Source organism: Sturnus vulgaris, chromosome Z (genome assembly GCF_052056855.1).
Source record: "Sturnus vulgaris isolate bStuVul1 chromosome Z, bStuVul1.hap1, whole genome shotgun sequence".
In the NCBI taxonomy this organism is placed as follows: domain Eukaryota; kingdom Metazoa; phylum Chordata; class Aves; order Passeriformes; family Sturnidae; genus Sturnus; species Sturnus vulgaris.
Window position 1 is genome coordinate 52189918 of NC_142283.1, and position 21162 is coordinate 52211079.

General features: G+C 36.6%; 1 protein-coding gene across 47 annotated transcripts in view; it reads left to right on the forward strand.

Annotated features, from left to right (window-relative positions):
• Nucleotides 1-21162, forward strand: part of PTPRD (protein tyrosine phosphatase receptor type D) — a 1149067-nt gene that overhangs the window by 1015407 nt on the left and 112498 nt on the right. For 22 of the 47 annotated variants that reach the window (XM_088156870.1, XM_088156871.1, XM_088156869.1 and 19 more), the window contains 8 exons: nucleotides 558-827; nucleotides 1546-2127; nucleotides 10237-10370; nucleotides 11617-11761; nucleotides 15014-15319; nucleotides 16328-16521; nucleotides 18365-18391; nucleotides 20506-20623. In XM_088156870.1, the coding sequence (XP_088012996.1) occupies nucleotides 558-827; nucleotides 1546-2127; nucleotides 10237-10370; nucleotides 11617-11761; nucleotides 15014-15319; nucleotides 16328-16521; nucleotides 18365-18391; nucleotides 20506-20623 (1776 nt within the window). The remainder of the gene's footprint in view (nucleotides 1-557; nucleotides 828-1545; nucleotides 2128-10236; nucleotides 10371-11616; nucleotides 11762-15013; nucleotides 15320-16327; nucleotides 16522-18364; nucleotides 18392-20505; nucleotides 20624-21162) is intronic. The other 25 variants (XM_088156915.1, XM_088156912.1, XM_088156913.1 and 22 more) reach the window with 4 other exon arrangements.

A 21162-nucleotide genomic window follows, 5' to 3' on the forward strand; every position in this document is an offset into this window, starting at 1 on the left:
GCATCTACTTTGAGTCTGAAAGCAAATGAAATTGCACTTTCAATTTACTCTAGGCAGTGTGTTCCAGGACTGTGATGTGACAATGTGGCCTAGCACATTTATTCACATCAACTGGAAGCACGCAGCATTGAAGTTGGTGATCAACTCAAGCATGCTGTTGACCTTCCAGTTTTCTTCTGTGCATATATATATGTATCAGCATAAAAAATGCATATATATATGTGCTCCCGTGTGTGTGCGTGCACGTGTGCGTGTATATTTTTTGCATGGTGTTTGTGTATTGTTAGTATGTAGTTAGTTATATGTGGGGCCCTAGTAGGTCTGAATCAGCCTTTGTATGAATGTGCCTAATAATATCTGCAAATAAATACGGAATAATTCACATTGTGTGCAGACAAAATTCTTGTTGAGTCTCTTATTTCTCATATATATTTTCTGGCAGACCGGAATAAATGCTAAAATAGTAAATTGTGTCTGTACACTGCATGCTGTCCTTATGCAAGACTCAGTTTCCTTTTTTGTATATGTTATTACCTTTTTTTTGTGTTTTGTTCCAGTTCGACGGGTCCCACCGAGGTTCTCTATCCCCCCCACAAATCATGAGATCATGCCTGGCGGGAGTGTAAATATCACCTGTGTTGCGGTGGGATCACCAATGCCATATGTGAAATGGATGCTAGGAGCAGAAGATTTGACACCTGAGGATGATATGCCAATAGGGAGAAACGTCCTTGAGCTTAATGATGTCAGACAGTCTGCAAACTATACTTGTGTTGCCATGTCTACCCTTGGTGTTATAGAAGCAATAGCGCAGATAACTGTCAAAGGTATATCTCAAACACGTTTATTTGGACACAGTTCTGTCTTTTAGATCATTCATTCTGAGCAAATATATTGCACTGAAAGGTCTAAACGCCGTTTGCCCTCTTAGATCAGAGAAAATATTCTAACCAGTCACTGGCATAAGACAAAATACAGGTTCAGACAGCAGTAATAATCATTAATTGAATAATTAATATTTATTAAAATATGTTAGTTCTAATGTACCATTATCCTTTTGGGTCTACCTCTCAGCCTTCATTTCAGTTAAATAAATGGTCTTGTAATGTTGTATTTATTTATCAGCAGCAGAATCCTTCAATAACCAGCTATTTGATTTTTAGAATTGCTGGGTGTCCAAGTGTCATATTCACTGAGTAACTGGAAAGAGGTTCCAAAAAAATCTGAACATTCAACTGTTATTGTGAATTGTCCTTCTATAAGATTCCTCTTCTGCATATGGTTTCAGATTTATAATGGAAGCCAGTATCATTAATGCATGACAAATGAACTGCATTGAACAGAACTTGAAGATTTTCCAATAGATTTTAGAGGAAATCGTAATTGACAAAAGCTTGCTCGGAACAGATTACTGCTTCTTTTCCACTCCGTCTTCTACTTTTACTTTTTTTGTTGTTGTTGGTTATTGTTTGTAAGCTTTTTATTCTAATAAAGAATGTCTACTGTTACATAGTGCTAACTGTATTTTTTGTTATTTATATTTAGCCTTACCCAAACCTCCTGGAACACCAGTGGTGACAGAAAGCACAGCAACAAGCATAACACTGACTTGGGATTCTGGAAACCCTGAGCCGGTTTCTTACTACATAATCCAGCACAAACCCAAAAACTCCGAGGAGCCATATAAAGAAATTGATGGAGTGGCCACGACACGTTACAGCGTGGCTGGCCTAAGCCCGTATTCCGAGTATGAATTCCGGGTGGTTGCCGTGAATAACATTGGGCGAGGGCCACCCAGCGAGCCTGTGTCAACGAGGACTTCAGAGCAAGCACCTTCCAGTGCCCCACGCAACGTGCAGGCCCGCATGCTGAGCTCCACCACCATCCTGGTACAGTGGGAAGAGCCCGAGGAGCCCAATGGGCAGATCCAAGGGTACAGAGTTTATTACACCATGGACCCCACTCAACACGTCAACAGCTGGATGAAGCACAATGTGGCCGACAGCCATATCACCACTATTGGGAATCTCGTACCCCAGAAAACATACTCTGTGAAGGTTCTTGCCTTCACTTCTGTTGGGGATGGACCACTTTCTAGTGACATTCAAGTCATCACTCAAACAGGAGGTAAGCTAGCAATTAGCAAAATCTGTGAGAGAGACTTTCTGTTTAAAATACTGCAAAATATACTACCCCTCAAGTATAGCCAGTTTATTCAGGCAGTTTTTTTCCACAGTGCAAGTTATCTTTTTGGAGTGGAAATTACCCCTTCATGCTTTCTTTTTTCATCAGTGTCAAGAAATTTATCTGCAGTGCAACCAAAGTCTCAGGGAGACTGGAGGTGGCCAAATCTTATGACTTTTGTTTGGCAGTGCTCTGTGCACTAAACCTATTTGACAGCACTTCTTCATAGCTTTTATTGAGTTTTACTTGTGGGTTCTGGTGGGTTTTGTTTAGGTGGATGTAGTTTTCCTATGCCATATCACTAGGGAATATTGCTTTTGGAAATTTAAAATGTGTGCACTGCGTATGTATTTAACTAGTTGGTAAGATTCTGAAAACATAGAAAACATGAGAGCATTAAATACAACAAACCTTCACGTAGGTTCAAGCAAGCAGGTTTGTACACGTTGGATTTATAAGTCAAATCAAACCTGCCCCTACAAAATGCATACAACAGGGCCACTATTTTCTCAGTTTATATTTGCAGTTAGGTTGTTTTGTTTCTGTTGAAGAACTTTTAGGTCCATGAATTAGTTTTATTAGTAAAGGACAAGCAAGCACAGTAAAAAACACGGCAGAAAAGTTTTTATGAAGTCTAAAGTGAGAAGCTCTGGTAGAGTTACACTGCACAAAATGTTTTATTGTAGCAATAAGAAATAAAAGGTTGTTTTGTCAAGCAGTTTGGAGAAAGCTGTATGAAGTATTACTGTAGGCCAGTGATTTCCTAGAAATATATAATAGTACTTGAATTTTTTAGTACAGGAAAGTTTCCTGTTGCAGAATTTAGCATCTCTCAAATTCTTAAAAACAGATCTCTAAAGTATAACTGTAGATAGCTACGTTTCATCTTGGTTTTTACTTCTGCATTTTACCAATATGCATTTAATAAAGACAGAAATTGATCTATTGTCCTGGAATCTTTCTAGGTGTTTATTGCACAGAGATCTAGATGTTACCTTTTGCAGTATCTCAGCTAAGAATTTACAAAATTTTTAGATCTTATGGTGGTAGATTAAAATGTGTCTGTGTGTACATGCAAATGTAAATATATACACCATAGTTTAATTTTGGCATTTGCATCTATTTTCAGAGAACTAGTTTTTGTATTGACATCTGACTTCTGATTGAATACACATGCATAAAGCTTTTCCAGAAGAAGGTTTAGTGAGCTTCTTATCTGGGTTTTCACTCACAACTGTAAACCTCTTAGATTAGCAAGTGTCTGACAGTGGCTTCCCCAGTGAAGGATGAAGGAATCAAAATAATGAGCACTGAGGCTCAGCTGGACTGGCCCAAGTTACATTACTTTCTGAGGTCACTTCAGAGAAGCAAGCGTGTCCATCTGTTTCCAATTACTGTTGCAATCTGAAGAAATTACAGCAGTAACAGTGCTGGACTGTTTCTCAATATATGATTTCAATGTTTAATTGTGACTATGTTAAAGAAATGGCAAGAAAACAAGGAATGGGGCATACAGGAAGCATATTTACTGATGCTTTAGGAAGCATATTTACTGATGCTTTTAATTGAAATAGAAATGTTTCAAGTCATAAAAGAGATAAAAACCAAGAAAGTCTAGTGAAGCTGTCTAGTTCAGGGTATGGTTAAAAACTAGGATTTTCCTATCTCGCTATCCAGTAGTTTCTCTTCAGTGAACATCATAGAAAAAAATGCCCTCCTTTCTCTTCTCTTCCAGATTTGCTTTAATCTGAATATGAATGTTTTAGTTTAAGTGTCTCAAAATGAAACATTAAAAATAAATACTAAAATTAAAAAAAAAAATAAAATAAAGTGAGTGTAAAATGCCATTTAAGAACAGGGAAAATAGACTTAATGGAAACATTTTAAAAGAGTTAAAATAGAGATGGGATGCTGATTACATTTGGTTGATTTTATTTTAAACAAATAAGCCTGCCATTATATATATTTAGCTTAACCCTCACTTTGGGGATATTAGTAGCCTATACAAAACAAAATCTTGCTGACATGTGTGACTTACAGGCTCTGTTAGATGGTTTAGAGCTTTCCTGCCTTAAGTGTATTCTGATCTTTGGACAGAGATTAAAAAAATGAATAATTTGTTCTTTAAAAAACTGTTCAGAGGAATTTTTGTTTTCTTAGTGTAGCAGAATTTTTCTTTTGAAATGATTGTATGAGTGATTTTTTCTTTGCAGGTCAGCTGAAACTCTGCTGGTAGTGAAATTTAGATTTTTAATTAAAATATTGACTGGGAACATGTAGTTTGAGGGGAAGAGAAGGATATATTTTTCTGACAACCAGACACTGAAAAAAATCCACAGAAGTTCAGTTTTGGTGTTCAATATTTTTCTTAAGAATTTGAAGACAAAGCCATGTCCTATTGCCCAGTTGTTTTCAACAGTGCTTTCTTTGTGGTAAAAAAAACATTTTAACATTTTCTGATTCTGTAATCAGAAAAGTGCTGTGGAGCTGAGCCTTTTGAGAAAAAGGAGATCAATTGCAAAAGTTAAGACAGTCCTTATTCTGCATTTTGGGCCAAAGGATTAGATTCTGTTGAGAATGGAGTCAGAACTGGTCTATTATGTAGGTTAATTGCCTTACCAAATTTTAGAATAAAGAAATATTGATATAAGTTCCGGTGTGATACTAAAATAGTTGCTTTTGGTTTTGTTCTTGTTTGTGTTTGTTTTTGGCTTTTGTTTGTTTTGGGGGGTTTGTGGTTTTGGTTTTTGTTCTTGTTTTTGCTCTTGGTTTGTTTTAGCTTTGTTTTGGTTTTTTTTGCTTTGTTAGCTAACAAAATTTGTTGGTGTCCAGTTCAGCTGCTCAGGACACACTTCTGATAACCTCTTTCTGAGCTTAAACTAGTCACAACAATGAATACTCTGAGCAACATATTTTTATCTCTGTGTACCAGGAGAATTGAGAGTTTTGTACTGTGTGGGTTTGGGTTTCATTTCACTTTATTTCATTTCATTTCATTTCAACCTACAAAGAGAGGATAGCTACTAAAGAAACTTAAGTGAATCTTGTTTTTGTTCTGAGCTTAGGTAGCAAGAGAGGAGGGAGATACACAAGGTCTATTGGATAGTGGATTACTGGAAAAAGAGAAAGAGGAATAAAATTAATAAATATTAAGGGAAATTAATGTTTACCTGTTAGCATATCTTTCTGTGGAAAAGCTTGACATACAAAACATATTGTTAATTTTAAATGAAGGATTGTCCATGATTTAAGGACTGAGGTTTATTACAATTATAAAAGACTAATGTTTTGAAGATAGGAAAAAGGAGAGTAATGAGAAGGTATCTGATTTGCAGGTCACAAATGGAGCCTTAGATTCAACAAAATCAATGCTTTTGGAGTCCTTATGGTGAAAGAAGATTAGAAGTTCAGAGGAGTTGGTAGCAAGGAAGTACTGTTCTGTGTTGTAGCAAGCTAGCTACTTTACCAGACATTCAAATTCTTTTTTTGGGAACACGTGAACAGGGAAACCTGATGTCTCTGAAACTCCACAGTCCTAGCCTAGTGTCCTTGTGAGGCATTCCATGAAATTGACTTCCACATGAAAAGAGTTGAGAGCATGTAGCTAGAAACTCAACTCAAGGCAAGAGGCAGGTGGGAGAATTGCAGATATTTAGGTTGAAAGGGACCTCTGGACATCATCCAGTCCAACACCTCTGCCAAGGCAGGGTCACCTGAGGCAGGTGATGAAGGAACACATCCAGGTGTGTTTTGAATGTCTCCAGAGAGGGACACACCACAACCCCCCTGGTGCTCTGCCACCCCCAGTATAAAGAGGTTCTTCCTCAGGTTGAGGAGAAACTTCCTGTGCTATAGTTTATGGCCACTTCTTCATCCTGTCTCCGGGCACCACTGTGAAGAGTCTGCCACCATCCTTGTGGCACCCTCCTTTGAGATACCTACATGTATTGATGCTGAGGTGGGGTATAACATAGTTTTTTAATTGACTTAAATTTTAAAATTTCCCTCAAGGGATATTTCTGGTCAGGTAGGGAAAACTAGTTCAGCTTTTGAATAACTCCACTACACTCAATGCACAGGTAGCTTTTGTTAAGTGTCCTAGTCTCTATTTTACTTCATTTAAATGCTATCATGATGAGTTCAGTAGTGAGGATCTTATCTTCACACATTGATAATTTATCTCTTCACTGTGTTCTCTAGTCATTCAGACAAGACCAGGTGGACTCTGTCTTTAGGACTGACGCATACATTTATTTTATTCTTTGGACTCCCACTATGTCAGTAAGAGATAATATTTGAAGAAAGTGATTTATGGATTTCTGATTACTTTTCACATAATATTCTATGCTTTTTAAAAATCTAAAATGTGTAGTAGGTAATTCTGTTGAGTACTATGGTTCTTTTTTTGATACTGCAAAGCTTTAAACCTCATCTGTCCTCAGACTTGTTTGAAGATAGTTTCAGTCATAGCACAGAGACAGCAGGAGAGCACAGTGCATATATTACCCATTTTATTTTGTATGTTACCCATACCCATTTTATTTTTTAATTATATTCTATTAGGACTTGTTATTTCAAAAAAAACACATGTATTGTTTACAAATTAAAATCTCTGAAGCACAGTAGCTCTTCAGTTGTAAGAGTTCGTCTTTAGAGTTTCATGTTTCTTTCAGAGAAATCAGAAGCATAAACTCTTGGTCCCTTTAGGTTCCCTACTGATTGTAAATTCTCTTGATCCATCTATTGTCCTTTGCAAAACTGATTTCTTATTGATCTCACTGAGTTTTACTCAAGGTATGGATTTCACCCTAGTAATGTCATGGTGCCCTATCTATCATGAAGACTCTCCTCTTTTTCCATTATCACTTGCAAACCCAGCATGGTCCTGGGGTAGTTTTCTGGTTACCTCAGCCAGGTGAATTGCTGTGAAGGAAACTCAAATGCCTTTCTGAGGTCTTGTTTTGAGATCCTGTTCTGACACTTCAATCAGGGATGGAGATAAAACCACATAGGCAGGGCAAAGTCCAGCAATCTTTGGTTATCCAGCAATCTGTGTTTGTTTCTGGTTATCCAGCAATAAACATGGAGGAATAGGCAACTGAAAATGTAGAAGTTGATGTGAAGTTTTGGAAAAAGTAGTTGTGGACTTTTGTTACTGCATTGTAGTCTTTCATTGTGTTTAATGCCTAAGATATATTTAGAAGAAGCAAGAGATACTTGGAGCACACAGAAGTTAGGGGTTTCAATGTACTTCTGTAGAGCATATTGCCCTTAAAACAGAAAGAGAATGCTCATGCAAAACCATTCCGTTTAGTGGACTGCCCATGTACAATACTAATATGGAATTAGATTTTATGTGTGACATTAAAAGTACTCCAGTAAGAGTATAAAGTCCACTTGCATATACTTTGCAGTTTCTTTAGGCTTTTTCCTTTCTCTGAAAGAGACCAGTAGCTTCTGTCAGCTCAGCTTGGCTTATTTCCTATGTGCCACTGAAGATTTTTTTTTAACAGATATGTATTCTAGGTATAAATCCTAAATAGTTTAAAAGTTAATTGTTGCACTTCCTTAACCAGTATTTTTCTTTTGGTGCTGGGTTCCATACTGGAGTTTATCAGCAATCAAGCATGTTCAGTTTCTGTTATTTGTTTTCTTTCTTCTTCATCTTCTCTTATCTGTTTGGACCGATGTAGATTTCCCTGTCACCTTTTTCTTCTGTCAGTGCTTTCAGCATCAGAGTTGCCTAGCTGTGGTTAAAAAACCTGAGGGGGAGACTAGTTTTTGAAGCAAGATATTTTGACAAACGGCATCTGGAAAAGTCCAATTAGCCATCAGCTTGTCTTATAGAATGATTGAGAATTTCAGACCTAAGATGACAAAGGGTTTGAGTTTTTTAAAAAGGAATGCTTGGAGAATGAGGGTCTTAAAACACATAGAGAGACAGGAAATACCCTTAGTTCTCCATCTGCTGCCATATTTATCATAACAGATGGTACCAGCCTTCACATGAGTCACTTGACTGATCATTTACTATCGCTGCCTGGCTGTGTTCTACAAGTCATGTATCCATACATTCCGTGGAGATCACAGCATCACAGGACAATTCAGGCTGGCAGGATGGTTATCTGGGGAGGTGTCCAGCCACAGCCACTGCCCAGAGCAGCCTCAGCTCTGGGGTCAGACTGAGTTTCTTAGGGCTTCACCCACTTGATGTGTAAAACCCCTCAGAGCTGGTATGGTCCAACCTCCTTGGGCCCTGGCTGCATTTCTGGGTTGTCCTGAGCCTCTCATGTTTCAGTTTGTGCCTCTGCCTCTCACCTGCCACACTCTGTGAAGAGCCTGGCTGCATCTTTTCCATCCCTTCTGTCGCTGCTGGAAGTGCTGTTGAGAGCCATCCATTCTTCCAGCTGATCCATTGCCAGCACTGCAGTATGTCCTTGCAAAATTAGAATCTGTCACAAATACTTAGTTGATGTTTCCTGTAATGGCTTCCCGTGCTTTGGGATCATTTCCACTTTGCAGGACCCAGGCAGTGGTCTCTTTTTAGACCAGACACCTTTTAGAAAAACATCTAGTTAGTCTTGCCTCTTTTTATTCCTGGAAAAGAGTTGGTCTCCTGTTAGTCTCAGTCACTCACTTACTTTAAAAAACCCAAAACCACACAAAGAAACAAACAAACAAAAAAACAAACAAAAACCCCAAAACAAACAAATAAACAAACAAAAAAACCAGAAAAAACCCACAAACATTGGTAGAGACTTTCCATGTCTACCCAGGAGTTTGAATATGCATTTCAGGTAGACAGGTTCTGGTTTTTGAGAGTTAGATATCAAATCTGTACCAGAATACATAAGGGCAGTGTTCTCAAACTGATATTCTGTATAAGTCTGGGGAAGATAAAAATAAAAATGCCAAATTATTTTAAGAGTTTGCTCTTTGAAGTTTTTAGATCTTTTACTGTACTAAAGGAACATACTTGTAATGCTGTAATAGAATTCTTCCCTGATAATTGTTTATGAAACCATCACTATTGTCACATCCTACTTCTTACACCTGTTCTCATTGTGTGCTAAGAAGGACATCTTCTTATTTTTCTCCTGAAAAAATGAGAGCATGTCACATTTTATTCTTGAACAGCTAGAGATGCTGTGGAAAACTGTTTCATGCCTTATCAACGGCACTATTAACTGAAAGTAATGTTTTAGATCTTGGGTGCCAAAACAATTGTGCACAATCAATTGATATAGTTATGTTTTGCTGTCCTTTCCTAGTCAACCTTATAATTTGCTTTACATTTGAAGAAGTAAATTAGGATAGCATTTAGCATGGATAATTTCTGTGACCATTGCACAAAATATAACGACATAGTATTCTTGTCTAGTGCAATCAAAAGTGCATTTTGCTTCTTGCAATTAGAAGGTGAACTAGAAATTTCAGCTAAATTCGTAAAAAACACCAATCATTAATGAGTGGAAATATGTCACTTAATGAGAAATTAGCTGAATATCTCTTCACTGGGTTACTAGTTCAGGTTAAACAAGCTGGGTATTGTATATAGGTGTCTTCTTGAAGACCAGGATGTGTTTACTATCTTCCATTTCTGAGCTGTGAAAAAAATTTTGTATCTGGAAATGCATGTAATAGTTTTAACACTTTATTCTAGACTATTTCAGCTAATCATAATGTCCTGTTAGCTTTTTCTCATACTCACACAAATATTTAGATGTATATATTTGCCAATTCACACATAGATTATTAGATTGCTGATACTCATCACCAGGCATTTCTTCAATTGCATTTCAGTTCTGTTTGCTTTATTTACACTGAAAAACCACTTATTTGAAATCCTTGATCATTTTTAACATGTTAATTGAATGTATCATTATTCCTTTTCTGTGCTTAGATAAATTTCTTTCATAGTACTGTGAATCAATTTGTTTAAGACAAAGAAAAGTGATATTGCATGCCATATTCGGATAACATTTTAAAATATTTGAAAGTATTGAAATATCCAAATTAATAATTGGCAACAATGCTCAACTTTTTATTTAGTGCCTGGTCAACCATTGAACTTCAAAGCAGAACCTGAGTCTGAAACAAGCATACTGCTTTCCTGGACACCTCCACGGTCTGATACCATTTCCAGCTATGAACTGGTTTACAAAGATGGGGAGCATGGGGAGGAAGTAAGTAGCAAGAATGTACATACTTTAATTATCTTTAATGAGTTGGATATAAAATGCGGCAATGGTTTAAATTTCATGTTTTAGTAACTGGCTTAGTAGAAATGCCTTGATATTTAGGTTTGATATTAGGTTTGTTAAGCCCAGCAGTTAGCCTAGTGACAGACAGAAAGTGTGTGAACAGCAAAAAATGTTGTCAATGGTTACCAGCCAGTGGAATTTTGCTGTAGACGGCAGTGAATCCTCCACAGAAATTCCATCCACTTTCAGACATTGATTATGTCTCTCTGAACCTGTTTCTCTATAAAGGCTTGGAAGCAAAAATGTTTGGGGGCATTTTATGGACCATTAAGCCTTCTTTGAACTTATACCTGAACTTTGAAATGTATTTTCAGTCTTAGATAATTTTTGTTTCTCTGTGCCATTGTGTAAGAGAATTCTTGAGCTTTTCTAATATTTCAGTAATAATTGAGAAGAAAAGAGGAGGTTCTTTCTAAAGATTAAAACCTGCAATAGACTTTTTCTGTACCATTATTTCATAAAGAATTTTCAGTTTGTGGGCCTCTATTGTGTTGGTGCCATAAACTTTCGAATAAACTGTTCTTCTGGTAGGGAAAAAAAAAGAAAGCCAGGAGTCTCAGAAGGACACAGGAGATTGTCAGCCTCATTGGTTTCTCCTGCATCTTCAAGTCATTGCTGATGCTTCAGCTGAGCTTACGTTTATGGCAGCACTTCACACATACACTGTGAATTCATGAGTTGATTTTGTGGAAGGGGGCCAGGTCCATATTTCACTTCCAAATAGGATGCAGTCTGCTGCTTAATAAGTTACCCTGTGGAAGAATTTCCTTTTAATAATTTGAATAAAAATTTAAATACAAGGTTAAACCCGAGATAACTTACACTATAAAATCACTGCCGTAAAAGACAGTTGTAGGTAAGGCTTTGTTCATATGATATTGTCTGAAAAGCCTTTCAGATTTTTTATATAGCTGTTTGTTCTTCAAACAGTCAAGCTTTGTTTGTGGCTCTGAGTTTCAACTGTTGACTTTAAAAAATAGGTCATTAATGTTTGTCAACAGTAACGTATTCGGTTTTGGTTTTGTTTAGTTTGATTTTGTTCTGCTTTATTTTCTTGAATTTAAGCTTCTCTCTATGGCTTTGTCCCAGTATAAAAGCATACAGGCAATCTATGGAATTCCAAGTCTCTGAATTCTGACCAGGATATTCTCTCATTATCTACCTTTAGCAACGGGTTTCCACTGAGCCTACTACATCGTATCGCCTGCAAGGCTTGAGGCCAAACAGCCTGTACTTGTTCCGCCTGGCTGCACGGTCTCCTCAAGGCCTGGGTGCTTCCACAGCAGAAATCTCAGCCAGAACCATGCAGTCAAGTAGGTGTCTCTCCTTGAAGTATTCATCCTCTCTGTTTCTGTTTCTCGAAGAGACTAAGCTCAGTAGCCCAGCTAGCCAGAAAACAGAGAAAAAAAAGCAAAAAGCAGTATTCATGTTGCTTGATGCATCAAAAGAATGCTTAAAATGCATGGTTTTGAGGTGTCATCAGCTTTATATGAGTGGCTTTTTCATAGCTTCATAAAACAACCCAAATAATCCAGTTTATAAGGAGGCAATATAATGTTGGCATAATAAAATTTTACTTTATAATGAGGTGAAACCTGGTATCATGCAATAGGTGTACATTGATAATAGTCTTTAACCAATAAAATTCCACCTCTGCAGTCTGCACACTTCCTAGGTTGTTTCTGCTGCATTTACCTGAAGTGCAAAAATCTGTAGAGTGGATCAGGCTGAATATTTCAGATTCGACCAGATGTTTCTTAACAACTCTTTGATAGTATCTTATCATTCTGATTTTGTTTAATTTTCTTAATCTGGGCTTTTTACAATGTTCAGTCATTTTCTACCTGGTGAAAAATAGTTTGAGATTTTAAAAAATGTCAGGGACTTATATATATACACCTTAAAACATTTAAATTAAGACTTAACTGAATCAACTATTCAGCAATGATGTCCAGAAGGATTATTCTTGCCTGATAAGTTATGCTTTCCTGACAGTTTGCATTGCAATGTGTCGTTGAAAAACTTAGTACAGTTCTATTTGCATTTGTTTTAAATTAAATTGCCTGTTCTTAAAGATTATTCAAAACAGAAAACTCAGTTTCTCAGTTGGCATGAGTCTTTTTAATTTGCAGTCATGACACAGTCATTCCTTGTCAGTGTTATATATTTATCAATCAGTGTGACTGGAGAAACAGTGCTGCTCACCTTTAAGCAAAGCTGAATGTGTTTCTGAAGGTTTCTAAGGCACTTGGAATAAGCATAAAAAACCACACAGGTTAGTTTTAGATACAGTGGCAAGGCAACTTTTCAGTTTAGTAATTCTAAATGAATAATTTGATTAAGAAGTAGTTATTTATTTATTTATTCTGGGCGCCATTTCAACTATTTAGAATGCTCATTATCTTATATTAGGTAAAGATTGCTTAGACTGCATACAAAACAAACATCTAGGAGCCAAGGCTGCATGTTCCATATATTATATGCACATTGCCATTTTCTCTTCTTGAATATATGTTATTTTTTACTCAGCCTTGCATCTTCAGATAGTAGCAAAATCCAGTTGATTTCAGTGGTCAGGTCCAAGTTATTTGCTGCAAAGGTTACGTTTTAAAAAAAATGCAATTAAGAATAATTGTATATGCGTTAATAAAACTGGTTAGAATAGCCTTCAAATTATCCTTAGTTACATAAGTGCAATATTTTGCATTTTCAGAGTATAATGGATTAAAAATTAATAAACTTCTGCGATTTTATTAGCAATATTCACCAGAATGTGCTACTGCCTTTCATCTTGATATCAGAGGAAGATGCTGCAGGGATTTATTTCTTTTTTATAAGACCCTTAAGGGACATTTTACATGTATTTTACTTCCTGCACGAGTTAGTGGTAGAAGAGGATCCATTTGTTTTGAGTACTTGATTACTGAATTAGTCCATAAAAATAGCCCCAGATGTGTTAATTCTCATCTGTTTTTCCATCCACCTCCTCTAGTTAACTGCAATACTAGTAAATTCCCTCCTGTCTTCCCTTTGGAGGAGCAGTGTACCATACTGAGTAAAAAGCCATTGATCCCTGTAGAAAGAGCTGTAGGGAACCAACAGATACATGCAGTGTACAACAGATAAATGCAGTAGGTCACAGCAGGATCCTAGGCCTTCTCTGTCGTTTTAATTTTGTTTGATGTGACTATTATAAGTATGTATAAGTGTCCGTTTGCTTCTTTTTTCCCTTAAGAAGTGGGAAGAAGAGGTGGAGAGGGGGATGTGAAGGGGCGTAAAGGTCTTGCATACAAAATGAATGTTTTTCTAAAAGACAGGAGGCAGAAATAGGAAAGGAGTTCACATCCTCTCCTTCTGCTAGTGAGTTTGAATTATGGCTTCTTTTTTTGGTGCTCTGAATGATCTGTTAGTAAGCATAGATTTTGGTAAGTCAAAGTGCATTTAAGCACATAAATTCATACCTAACTTTCAGTACTTGATTTGCTTCACTGAAAGCAGTGGAATGACATGCATGCTTAAATGCTCTGAAGCTTGAAAAAGGTAAATATGCTAACATACTCCTTTGAGAACAAATGAGTAAAGGTGAGCATTTCTGCTCTGGAAGACTGGTGATGCTGACAGGAGATGAAACAAAGTCAGAAACTCATGTTCTGATGTGCTGAGCTTGTAAACTCACTTTGTAAAATGCATACCTGCTTTCTTTACACACTGTTTGGGGTAGATTTTTTTTTCCCCTGTAGAAGTAATATACATTACTGGTAGGATTAATTCTTTGCTAGCAAAGGTGTCTCCAAGAGGAGTTAAAAAATAAAACTGAGAGCTGATCTAGGGTAAGTACAAGTTACAGTCAGAATCAACAAGCCTGACACTTTTTCCTGGTAGGTAAATCTTTGACTAAGACTTTCTTCATCTTCTATGGACTGCATGCTCATAGTATGTTAGCTACAATAAATCTTTCAGTAAATGCTTTCAATTTAGATGTAATTTATGGTTGACTTGTGTGAGGCAGACTCATTAAAAAAGGTAATTTGTTTATGAGAGTGGAAAGGCTGCAAAAATGGCAACCTGTGGAGCAATTTCTAGCAATTATTGCAAGTTTTTAGGAGTTCTGTAAAAAGAGATTTTCTGTCTTAAGGAACGTTTGGAGATGTCTAAATTTTTAAGTAAATACATGTCATGTGTTATTTAAAATGTTACAGCTTGCACTAATTGCAAGGATTATAAAGATAGATCAGTAGTCATAGAAGTATCACGTTTTTGTTTTATTTCAAGAAGAATTTTAATTACAGGTAGGTGATATTATTTTGAGGCTTCATTTTCATATATTTCCCCTACATCCTTTTTCACCATTTAGTTTGTCTGTTCATTTTCTGTTTGCTCATGTTAATAAGCCAAGGTGCATATGATTATCTGACGTTTTGCTTTTTTGAGTTTCTACTTTTTTCGTTTATTTATTATTTTCATTTGGTTCTGTTTTATTTATTTTTATTTTTTCTTTTGTTCATTTTTTTCAATCACTTCTATCCTTCCACTCAAATCCTCCTTTAACCCACTACTGAAATTAGAGCCATCAGCTCCTCCTCAAGACATTAGTTGCACAAGCCCCAGCTCCACTAGCATTTTGGTAAGTTGGAAACCTCCACCGGTGGACAAACAGAATGGCATTATCACTGCATACTCCATCAAGTACATTGGGATTGATGGAGAAGATGTCAAGCCCCATGAAATTTTGGGAATTTCCTCGGACAGTACCCAGTACCTTTTGGAACAGCTGGAAAAATGGACTGAGTACCGGATCTCTGTGACTGCTCACACTGATGTTGGACCTGGCCCAGAGAGCTTAGCAGTATTGATTCGGACAGATGAAGATGGTATGTTGCCTCCACTACATCAGTTTGCACCTCTATGACTCTGTCATCTGCTGTCTTTTCTATAGGCTAACAGTAATTTTTTCTGCTCCTCTTTTTTTCCCCAAGTATAACCAGATGTTATCACACTTTGAGCTTTTTAATCAAAGACTGTTCTTCCTACACCATTTTTCTATTTTGTATTTTTTTATCAGAAAATATTGTTTTTTTGCAAGTGACTTGAATCCGCTGCTCCTTTGAGCCCGTACATATCCTTCTTGCTCCTCCTTTAATGAAAAATGACTCCTAGGGAAAAACTTTCTGCCTTTTCCTTGATTTTATGGTCATTGTCATTTTTAAACAGTTATGTCTGTAAACTTTTATTCAGGTCTTGTTTTTTTGGTTGTTTGTTTTGTTTTTTTTTTTAACTCCTTTCTTCTTCCATATTGTGCTTTTTGATTTGAGGGTTTTTTGGGTTGTGGGTTTTTTTGGTTGGCTTTTTTTTTTTTTAGTTTTGTTTTTTGATCTTGGAAAACTGATGCTCCACACATTTTCTTTTCTTCCATTCTTGAAAGTGACAGAAGACAGCCTTGTATTCAGCCTCCTTTTTATTCTGAGGAAAAAACAAACCAAAATAAATCAGAGAACTTGACAAACAAAAAAAAGGGATTTTTTTTTTAATCTTTTGTGGTTTTGTTATTATTATAGCATTATTATTTTAATGATTAAAATATCTCTTTGTACTATAATGCTTTGAATCTCAAAGCATCTTCCTTGGCTTTTGTACATTTTTACATGTTTTTCTATTTCTCTAATACTCCTTTTTCTTCCATTTTTTTGCATCAGTCATGTTTTTTGATCTTTTCACTGAAAGGTAGAGCAGATTTGTTGAGCATTTTCATTTGCTGAATGATTTGTATTCTTCAAAGACAACATAGTGAGTCTGCCCTTTCTTAAAAAAAAAAAAAAAAGCAAAAGACCTGGGTGGGGCAGGTGGCTGTAATTCTCTTCTGTCCAATGGTGTTGTTCCAGTTCCTAGTGGTCCTCCTCGCAAAGTCGAGGTGGAGGCTGTCAACTCCACTGCTGTTAGAGTCTCATGGCGCTCACCTGTGCCCAATAAGCAGCACGGCCAGATACGAGGATACCAGGTCCACTACGTCAGGATGGAAAATGGAGAGCCAAAGGGCCAGCCCATGCTCAAGGACATCATGCTGGCAGATGCACAGGTAATGGGGACGCTCCGTTCTTTTCTGGGTCACAATGAAAATATTTCATTTACCAGAGAGCAATCCAAAACTCCCTTTTGTTGTTGAGGGTCTTTTTCTGTTTAACAGTTTACCAGCTACCATTTTTTGTATCCATTTTAAAAACTTTTTTTTCAGAACACTTGCATTTAAAGGCCCTTGGGGCAAAACAAGACGCTTCTTCTCTATTGATCTGTAACTAAATGCTAGGCTATGTCATTATTCTGATTCTGTTAAACCTGAGACTTTACCTGTACTCTGAAGTTCTAAAGTATCAGGGTGATCTGATCCAGGTGAAAGCCAGTGTAGAAAGCTCTGCACGATTTGATCCACCCATCTCCTGTTTGATGGTTTCAGTGGAGAGCCTAGAATCATTAGCCTAGAATCATCAGTCTATGTTAGCCTGTTTTTACGGTGTTTCTCTGACTAGCATGTACACACCTTACTACACATTTCACAAGAAATTAATGCTCTTAATGTAACTTTAGAAACCACTGAGGTATTACACTTTTCATTATTCATATCGGCAACTTCATGGTTATTTATATTTCAAAATATCCTATATGTTTTAGAAATTATGAGCTTGTGAGATCACGAAAACATCCAGTTTAAAAAGCTTCTCATACTAGGATTTTACTGATTGAGATGTACCAGTGCTCTGTAAAACTTAAGATTTCCAAAGCTCCTGAAACCAAAGGAGTCATCCTATGGAAACTATTATCCATTAACATGTCTCACTGCTAGCTCACAGTTTATTGACAGTGAGTTGACTGGAAATAAAAATAAATCAAAGAATAAAATCTGTTTTGTAAGCATTTTACATGAGTAAAAAAAATGGGAGGTTGCCTTTTTTTTTCTCTTTTTCAGTCTTAGTTCTGAATTTCAGATTTGCAGAGACCTCTTTGGGGAATAGGTATCCTACACCTGCATTTTTTCCTCATGATCCTATTTGCAAAGTACTGTGTCTGTTTCTGGACAACTTTGTTGCTGGTACTTTCCTATTTTGGAAAACATGGTGTTCTTATGGTTGAAATTCAGAGGAGACAAAGAAAGTAGATCAGGAAATGGGGAGGGAAAGGGAAAAGAGAGGAGATGGAAAAGGACATACTAGTGTGCTTTGGTTCTCCTCTTCCTTTCACAACTTTCAGCTGCTGTGTGGTAGGGGATTAAAATTTTTTTAAACTTTAGAAGGTCAGTAACTGGAGACTAGATGAGATCTTAGAGTCTTTAAATATCATAAAGGCCACAGTTGTATTTCTTCTGCTGTCAAGTTTAGCTTTGTCCTACCCACTTGCTGCTGTTTCACAGAGGATAGCTGACTCCTTTCTCTTCCCACCTCTCCTTCCTGCCTGTACTTCTATGATGTGATCAAGGCTTGTGCAGGTGTGAAGACCTTGATGGCAAAATATCAGTGTAGTTTCAAGACTTAATGCATTGAATTAATTTAGGAAACTGAAGCATATACCCTAGTAATATGATTAATAAACAGGTAGCTTTTAATTATGCCTTGGTAACTTTTAATAAAAACTATAATAAATAATACTGCATGGTACAAGAGGATTCATTACTTCTTTTATTTGTCAGTGAAAGAGAAGTAGCTGGATTTTAGGGAAAACAGAAGTGGAATTAAAAATGCCTGGCCTGATTTCAATAATCAAATTTCGTGTGATTCTACATGGATAATTCAAACTGTACATGACTTTTTCAGAGATCTTTCATATTCATTCTACTATAAAGAAGAAAACTTTATCTCAACCAGGCTACAAATCTCCTTTTTTTTTTTTTTTTTTTGTTTTTCCTTTCAACTTCCCTTACTGTAAATTAGTGGGAATATGATGATACTACTGAACATGTAAGTACTTTTTGACTGGGCAGAAAAACATTGTGTGTTTGGGTTGAAAATTTTTTGTCTTGCTTGTTTGCTTGTAGCATTGTATGGTTTTGTTTTGGGTTAGGGGTTTTTTTTGTGCTTTCCTTGCGTTTGTTTTTGTTTCTTGTTTTGCAGGATTTTTTTTGTCATTTGCACAAATGCATGTACCTAACATCAAAAATTTTCTCTTATGACACCTTTTTCCTTTGTTTTTCTTTTTTACTATTATTATTATTTTCCCAGGGAGAGTAGGATTGCTGTTGATTGCCTGTTCTGTGGTTTAGCATGATGCCAAAATGCACAGCACTGATTCGTGTTTTCCTTTTTTTGATGGCTGTCACTAATTTTGCCTCACAATTTCTTCCTGTCAAATGAAATAGAAGTAGTTCAGAGTTACATACCAATAGTTGTATTTTTCTGTATTCATTTTAAGGTTAATTTTTTTTTCTTTTTGTGTAACTGAAAGTAGAAGTCAGTTGTGCTTTCTTTTGTATAAAATAAATACATGCTATCAGAAAAGCCAGATGCCCTGCAGTGTTTATGCCTAAGTAATAATGTTTGCTGTATCCAAACCACACTCTGAAACATTACATGCAGCCGTAGCTCTTACACCATGAAGTACTGATTATTTCAAAAGAGGCTAATATCCTCATAAGTCTTTCTGTTTTGTAGTTTTGTGGGGGGTTTTTGCCTTTTACAGTTTAATTCTAGTAGTACCAGGTGCAGTTCTCTTACGAATGATATTTAGTCTTTCTTACTGATTTTGGCCTCGCAGTTCAATTCAGTTCTGAGATAGAGCATAAGAAGGGGATCTTTTGATAGTAGATTATTATGTGCTGTTTCATTTTGTTGTTTGGGTTTTTCTTTTATTTTGCCCACGCATTCTGATCATTACCTAGTTATTTCTATATTGCTAATAACTGACTATAAAAAGAATGCTGAATTCTAATCACATCTTTACTAAGTTCATATCCGCTATCTTGAAAAATCCATATACTATGAATAGTTTGGCTCATGATTTTTATGTTAACTTTTCATGTCTGAGGGATGTGTGATTGCACATTTGCTATTGATTCTAGATGTATAAATACACCATCCCTCTGGCAGCACTGAAATTTAGTGCAAGTTCATTCAGGCATATGAAAATGCAAAACGTAGTCCAATGGTTACAGGCTGGAAGCTGAGGACTCTGGGCCCGTCAGTTACCTCCAAGTACTGTCCCCATATATTTGCATATAAGATCTGTTTATATTATGAGTATCAAAACTTGCTCTTTTTCTGTCCTTGCAGCAGGACGTAAGTTTAGTACATTTCTCATACACCATTTAGCATCTTCTGTGTGCACATATATGTGTGCACACACGTGTGAAAAGATACCCATTGCTCTGATATTTACAGTTTGATGTTGTTGCTGTTGCTGTGCTCTAGCTGGAAAGCTACTTGTTTTGTAGCTGCTGTCATCTGAGGGCCATCAGATCTGTCTTCTGACCAGATTTTTAGTGGTGTTTTACATAGTTCTCTTAGACCTGGAGGGCTACTTGTTCCTGAAGTCCTTTCAGATAGTGAGAAGCACAGTCTACCCAGTGACACAGGTTGCAATGAAAGTGTTATGGAAGTAATGAGGCTTTTTTGTTCAGCCAAGCCATCATTACTTACAAAGTGTGTATGTAAATGCAACATTTTTCTTACTAGGCATTTTAGAACTGTATCAGTGATATCCTGTTAATAACCAAGTCAAACTGAGTTTTTTATATCTACATGTACTTGTTTCACAGTGTCAGTAGTATTCCTCAGGCAAGGTATTTCAGAAGACTTTTTTCACTGTTCACACCACTAAGTCTTTGGCCTTTTGCTTTAAACTACCTGATGCATACTATTTACATGTGTGCTGTCCTTTATTGCTTAAGTGAGTGAAATGTTTTGCATTATCAAGTATTTCACACTGTAGAGTCTGTTGGTGCACTCAAATGCTTGCCAGTATCACTGCCAATAGCTCAAAAGTGTAATATAAGCGGGGTTTCTAAAATATTTTGCATTCTCTTAGCAAACAATCTATTTTAAATTAATTGTTCTTATTTTATTTTATTTCATCTTAGGAAATGATAATTTCTGGGCTTCAGCCTGAAACCACGTACTCTTTCACTGTGACAGCCTATACAACTAAAGGTGACGGAGCCCGCAGCAAACCCAAACTTGTATCCACTACTGGTGCAGGTAATACTTATATACAAATTGAGCTCTAAATGAATCCTTTGACTTTTTCTGCTACTTTTTTTTTGTTCCTGCTATTTTGAAGTCTTCTGTTGTGTGAGAAGTGTTTCTAGGACAGAGGATTTTCTGTTTCAGTATTTGGACCTTCATTTATTGAGATAGAACAGAGCCAGTGACTCCCTTTGTCCCTTTCTTAGTTTCAGATGAGGTCATTTGATAGTTTTAGTAGCTCTTTCATTATCATTGGTGTCTTCTTTGAGAGGAAAAAAAATGGAAATTCAGAGCTAAGAAGGATATTTGAAAAACTTGTGAAGGGCTTTCATGATCTTTGTGAAAGTAGCAACACTGCTGCCTGCCTGTAAAAACATTGAAATAACCCATCTGTATGACATCCACAACTTTTCTCAGAAGAATGTAATTATTAAAGCAGAGAATTGGAAAACAGAATGAAACTCCATCCTGTGAAACCCTGAGACCCATATTGATTCAGGGGTAATTTAAGGAACAAACTGGGGCAGAATACACCCTGCCACTTTGTTCAG